The 6958-nt window shown below is 42.3% G+C and overlaps 1 protein-coding gene across 1 annotated transcript in view; it reads left to right on the top strand.

Moving 5' to 3' along the window:
• Positions 1-756: 756 nt before the first annotated feature.
• The window catches only part of LOC107297952 (DNA ligase 1-like), a 21145-nt gene continuing 14943 nt past the window's right edge, over positions 757-6958 (top strand). The window contains exons 1-6 of the mRNA XM_029286419.1: positions 757-764; positions 1576-1674; positions 2340-2396; positions 2484-2656; positions 4018-4183; positions 4624-4701. Coding sequence (XP_029142252.1) covers positions 757-764; positions 1576-1674; positions 2340-2396; positions 2484-2656; positions 4018-4183; positions 4624-4701 — 581 coding nt within the window. The remainder of the gene's footprint in view (positions 765-1575; positions 1675-2339; positions 2397-2483; positions 2657-4017; positions 4184-4623; positions 4702-6958) is intronic.

A 6958-nucleotide genomic window follows, 5' to 3' on the forward strand; every position in this document is an offset into this window, starting at 1 on the left:
GACTCAAAAAATTAGACGATTGGATTTATTAGATGGAATATTTAAATATTAAACATTTGTTTGAATATGGTTAAAAAGAATAGAAATATAAATGTATTTTAGCTTGAGGGACATGTTTTTCAAGTAGTATATTATTTCCTTCTTTTTTTCTTCTCTTTTTTTTTTTTTTAAGATATGAGAAATGTAAAATTGTTGGGATGAGGAAAAAGATTTAATACTTAAGTGTAATTAACTCTGAGAAAATGTTAACTGGTAAGATTGTTTTGAACATTGTGGGGAAAACAAATCTAAATAAGAACTTTGAAAACAATTTATGACGAGGTAATTAAGATGATTGCTTAGAAAAGAAGCTTTATATTGATGTGGTTGTTAAATACTAGAAAAATGTTTATATTCAATTGTTATCTATCAAAATATTAAGAAATGTACTAATTCAAGGTTGGTAAAAGAGAATATTATTGGAAGAAAAGAAAATCAAAGAAAGCTACTATGTGGATTATGGAATTATAGAAATTGTTATGGATTGTTTTTAAATGTAAACCCAGACAACACGCTGTTTGCCCAATATTAAGGTGACTATGTTAAAAAATCAATAAAATATATATTTTTAAAAAAGAATGCATAGATTTTCTTCTGTTTGCAGCTCAGCACCAAGCCTCTATAAATTCTTTTACATTATGCAAAGAAAAAAAATTGAAAATGCAGCTCAGTTCTCCAAAGTTTCCTTTCTAATTCCCCCCCCCCCCCCCAGCTTACATGGGAATGTAATGAACCAGGTTAAACGGTCTCTTCCCCAGCATGGCTTCATTGTTCATATACTATTTTTTTTTTTAAATTTTTTATTATTTTCAAGTATAACAAAATATAAACATAAACTTGATGCATATAAATACAAAACATCAATACACAAAAGAAAAGATACTTTACGGGTGGTCCCGGCTGCCCCCTCTCTGCTTCCCCCTCTTTCTATTCATATACTATTTTTGAAATAAGAGCTATTGAACTTTTCTACATAGTAAATATAGATAGCCTTATTCTGGCTGAACCAAGTTTTCCCAATCTGTCTTTATATATTTGAATATTATTGTAAGAGAAAGTCTCCAATATTATCATTACTGTGTTGACAAGCAGAGAAAAGGTATACATGATTTTTATGTGTATTTAAAACATTTTTTTTCTGCCTGATTTTACTGGTGGGGATGATTGTCTTATTGTAATCATCTTCTTTTCATGTCAGTGGCTAGCAGGTTTACTGATTTGATTTTATAAAATGTATTTCATTTGAAAACATTTGGCTCCTTCTTAGATTAGCCTTAATACCAATTTGTAAAAAGTTGCAATGATTCTCCAGGCCTTAAGAGAGTATGAAAATTTATCAATCTGGATCCTCGTTTTACCAATTTCCGAAGGCTGAATCAACCTTGAGCCAGTCAAGATCAAACTCCTGGCTATGGGCAGAGGTAGCCTGCAATGCTGCATTCTAACCACTATGGCTCCTAAATCTTAAAAAATGTGAATTGGTCATTTTGTGTAGGATAACTACATACTATGTATTTTTTGCCCCTGCTTTTACAGTTTTCTCAAGCCATCATTTACACTTGAGCCTGCAGAATACAATCCTACAAAGAGCACTTATCATCCTGTTCATGATGCTTGCTGGGGCCCTGGCCAAAAGTGAGTGCCACTGAAGTTAGATTTTATACTACAAAACATTGCTTCTTTTAAAAATGTATCTCCTATTATTCAAGCACCAGTGGACATTTCCTATCGGTTTTCATGTTAGTCAGTCTTGTTGTAAGCTTCATTACAGAATCATGTTAAATTACTATATTAACTACCTCATGTCCTAAACCAAGATTCTTATTTAAGACCTGTGAACAGTGTAACTCGTCTTCCAGTCATCGTTATCATCTCACACTTATTTAATATAAACTGGCTTTTGTTTAGAATAAAATTATTATAATCAAGCTACTATTTTTTCTAAAACACAAGAGTTTATTATTTTGATCTGCATTATTAGTTGTTATGGCTTAGCATGATATGTGTGAGCCCACCTAATGGTGCCTTATTTAACAGTCATAATATTTTAAAAAATCATAGCTTTTCACAATATGCAAGTCCAATTGAACCAAAATAGATGGAATTTAGTACTGATTTTTGAGACAGAGGAGGTCCTTTTTAAGATTTTGGCATTCTTTTTCACTTATTGCTATTTTTTTTAGCAAATTCAGGAGATATAATATATGCAAAGAGAAGAAAGTTCACTTTGTTCTACCTCTGGATGATGCATTTCAGTTTCACAGTTTTAAATGTCACTGTTATCCTAATTCTTTTGATAGGATACCATACATGGCTGTGGCTCGTACTTTTGAATATATTGAGGAAGAATCTGCCCGGTAAAATGCCTTGCTACAAATTATAGAATAAGGATAGTTGTAGCATTCAGTCTTGTCTTCAAAAATCATACATCTCTTTCTTTCTAGGTTGAAAATTATAGAGACCCTAAGCAATCTCTTTCGTTCTGCGATTGTCCTATCTCCACAAGACCTGCTCCCCTGTGTCTACCTCTGTCTCAATCGGTTAGGCCCAGCATATGAGGGCCTAGAATTAGGCATTGGCAAAACCATCCTCATGAAAGCTCTGGCCCAGGCCACAGGTGAGTCTGTCCAATTATAATCTTCCTAGGAGAAGTAACATTAGGCAATAGCTGCTAATAAAACAAACACTAGTACGCTCTTGTAATAAAGTTGAACATTTTGATTCTTATCTGAAAAGATGAAGGTACTAAGAATCTATATAAATAAAAATGTAAATGTTCGTTTGTTCAAAATCTTAAATCTCCGAAAGTTCTTCACTGATTGCTTTGAAATTTTGACACAACGTTGCATTCGAATACGCGCGTGTTTTTATATACCTATATTATATAGATCAGGGCTTTTCAACCTTTTCATCCATTGTACCACTTTTAGGATATGGCAATATCCAAGTACCACTAGTTGCCTAGCAAGGTGTCAAAAACTTGATGACCAAAAAAAAAAGGAAAAAAGTGATAAAGTACAGGTAGTCCTCGACTTACAACATTTCACTTAGTGACTGTTCGAAGTTACAATGGCACTGAAAAAAGTGCCCCCAAAGCCACAGCCGAGCAAGACACCTGCCTGCCCACCCGGCGGCGCTCTTCCTCCTGTCCGAGGTTTTCATTGTTGTGAGCATTTCTGTTGAGGATTGGCAGCGGGGGTGGGGTGAGGGGTGTTTCGTTTTTATTCCCCCTGTCTGCTGGGTGGTTGCAGCAGGTTTTGGTCACTTCACATGACCCTGGGACACTGTGACCGTCATAAATATGAATCAGTTGCCAAGCATCTGAATGTAAATCACAAGACCCTGGAGATGCTGCAACATTCCAGCTGATCGGCACTTCTTCTGGGCTCAGCAGAAGTGCCAGGATCAATGCTGCTTTCCAGCTGATTGGTGCTTCTTCAGGGTTCAGCAGAAGCACCAGGATCAGCGCCGAGCTCCAGCTGGAGCCTGGCACTGATCCTGGCGCTTCCACTGAGCCCTGACAGCCCCAAAGAAGCGCCGATCAGCTGGAAAGCGGCACTGATCCTGGCGCTTCCACTGAGCCCTGACAGCCCTGCAGCTCCAGCCATCTCTCGCTCAGGCTTGTGCGGTGCTGCCACCGGTTCAGCTCATTCTCCTCCCCCGCTACCACTTTTCTAAGATGGTCGCATACCACCTGCCAGGTGCCAATGTACCACAAGTGGTACCCGTACCACTGGTTGAAAAGCCCTGATATAGATGTCACACCTGTGACAGGTAAAAACATGCTTTTTTTTGAAAAACAGCGCCATCTGTTGGACGCTTTGAAATTGCCATTGAACATGCAATTCAATTCTTTCTTTTCCATTTAACCAGACTGAGCCACAGCACCGCGTGGCCAGGTACAGCTAGTTATTAATAAATTAGTCTCAGGTTTTTTTTTTAAAAAATCATGATTATATGGTCTTGTCTTCTCTCTAGGTCGCCAATTGGACCAAATCAAGGCAGAGGCAGCAGAGAAGGGAGATCTAGGTTTAGTTGCTGAAAACAGTCGCACAACACAAGGAACTGTGTTTGCTTCACCCAAACTTGGTGCTGCTGCTGGTTTTGGCAAACTGCAAGCAATTGGTCATATGGCAGGAAGCTCTGTAAGTAATGAGTGAAAGGATATTAACAGTTCTGGAACAGAGCTGGCTGTGTTGATTTATTAGGTGATATAGCAAGGGTTCAATTGATTAAATGTAATATATGATATTAACTTTAATGTTTATCTGGCACAAATATTTGATGATATAATTTCTGAAAACAGTCTAATAGAATACTGGCTTGGAGGAAGATAGAGTTTCTGAAAGCATCATCCAGAAAAATGTATTTTCAGCCTTTATGCCTATCTGTCAAAAAAAGTAGGGTGGTTGTAAAACTATTTTCTGAAATGTCTCATCATGTATGTATGGGAAGAGCCTTTTTTGTGAGGTTGCTATCATTATATGGTATGAGATTTTCTAAAAGTTACTATGCCTAGTTATCCTTCCTCCTTTTCTTCTACCCCCTATACATTTCAAAATTTATTTGTTTCTTTTTTCCTCGGTCTATGAACAAAAAAATTGACATTATCAAATCTTTGTTTGTTGCATGTCGCCATTCAGAGGCTCGTTATGTGGCTCGGTAAGTGCAATTATACTTGTAGCACAATTGTTCTCCTTGTCTCACTTCAATATATCCACATTATATTTCTAAAATGATGCTGTCGAGCCCCGCGAGGCCAACTTGTCCGGGCAGAAGGGGAGCCAGGCACTGCTCCGCCGCTGCTCAGCAGCCCCTTGCCTCTGCTGCCGCCGCCGCTCAACAGCCCCTCGCCATTGCCGTCACCGAGCATCTCGCCAGGTCGACACTTACCGGCAGGGAAGAGTCCATCCGCCATTTGCCTCCGTGGCCGAAAACAGGCAGAGACGCTGTGCGACCGACGGGCGCAGAGATAGGACGACGTGCTGTTGGCTCGCCCATGCGAGGAACGGAAGCCGGGCTGACGTTGCACAGGGCCAGGGAGCGGACCTCGGCACTGGATGGGACTGGGAGGGGCTACCGTTCATGCTGGCCGGCTTTTCTTCCTGCAGACCGGATGGTGGCTTGAGGGGTGGGGTGAGGTCTTGTGAGGGTGGGGCATGCACGCGTAGCTTATGTAAGGCACTGGGAGCAATTCACTCCCAGTGCTGACTTACTGTCAGGTCGTCCTCTTTGGTGCTCAAAGAATAGCCGGTTGTTACAGCCCTGCGCTTACACCTCTCGGAAATTGACAGAGCCCGAACGAGCATTGGCTATTTGGGAGAAAGATGCGTTCGCGGTAAGGTGGGCCATATCTACGTGGCGGCATCTGCTGGAGGGGGCAAAGGAGCCATTTGAGGTCTGGACTGACCACAAAAACCTGGAGGTACTGCAAACCCCCAGGCGGTTGTCTCCTAAACACGTTCGGTGGGCGCAGTACTTCCGCCGGTTTCAGTTCCAGCTCAAGTACGTGCCAGGGGGAAGGAACTTCCTGGCGGACGCTTTGTCCCGACTACCACAATACAACAGTAGGCGGGAGGAGGTAGTACAGGCAATCATGCCCCCTTATAGCCAGAATGAGGCAAAGGCGGTCTCCCGTTTAGTGGCAACCAATCTTGAAAACAAATTAAAAGCAGCTCTCCTGGATGATCCATGGTTACGGGATAATCCCGGTTTACTGACAAAGCGAGATGGGTTGGCTTGGCATGGCAGTAAACTGTACGTCCCGCAGACACTGTGGTCCCGAATGTTCCGCCGTTGTCACGATTCGAAACAGGCGGGCCACTTTGGATTTCTTAAAACCTTACACTTGGCCAGGCATCAGTTTTGGTGGCCCCGAATGAGGACAGACATTGAAACGTACGTCAAGGGCTGCCCAGTATGTGCCACCTGTAAGCCCCACACGGGGAAGCCCCTGGGGTTGCTGCAATCGGTGGCTGACCCAGACAGACCATGGCAGAATATAGCGATGGATTTTATCGTGGAACTGCCAGAAAGTCGGGATTATACGGTAATCTGGACTGTGGTGGACCTGTTCTCCAAGCAGGCCCACTTCATCCCTTGTAAGGGGTTGCCATCGGCTCGGAGATTGGCCCGACTGTTCCTGACACATGTCTACCGTCTATATGGAGCGCCGCGTCGGATTATCTCGGACCGGGGGGTTCAGTTCATGGCTTGCTTTTGGCGCGAGTTCATTCGTTTCCTCGGATCTTCCCAAGGACTCAGTTCGGCATACCACCCTAGTACCAACGGAGCTGCAGAACGGGCGAATGCCGCAGTGGAGCGGTATCTCCGGAGCTATGTTTCCCGCCAACAAACAGATTGGGTGGATCTGGTGGTATTTGCAGAGGTGGCGTACAACAATGCCGTGCACAGTAGCACCGGTTTCACCCCCTTTCAGGTGGTACATGGCAGGGACTTTGTCCCTATACCGGAGTGTAGCTCACAGAGATCCCCATCTTGTCAGCCCAGTGAATGGTTGACACGAGTGAGCGGGGTGTGGGGCATAGTTAGGAAGGCCCTAGCAAGAGCAAGAGACACTACTAAGGTGCAGGCGGACAAGAAACGGAGGGCCCAGAAACCGTTCCAGGTGGGCGACCTGGTCTATTTATTTATTTTATTTATTTTATTATTTTATTAATTGGATTTATACCCCGCCCTTCTCCTTGCGGACTCAGGGCAGCTGACAGCCTGATAAAAAACAAATACAAAAATACCCCAGTATTATCATTAAAAACATAATTAAAATGAAATATTAGATTTGGCCTTGTTAATTTAAAATTGTTTTTTAAAACCCCGCTAAAAATTTCCCCTTAGGCCAGTCCTGCTTGTTGAAATAGCCAAGTCTTAAGGGCGCGGCGGAAGGAAGGGAGATCCGGGA

Source organism: Protobothrops mucrosquamatus, unplaced genomic scaffold, assembly GCF_001527695.2.
Source record: "Protobothrops mucrosquamatus isolate PMUCROS unplaced genomic scaffold, P.Mucros_1.0 scaffold3611, whole genome shotgun sequence".
Classification (NCBI taxonomy): Eukaryota; Metazoa; Chordata; class Lepidosauria; order Squamata; family Viperidae; genus Protobothrops; species Protobothrops mucrosquamatus.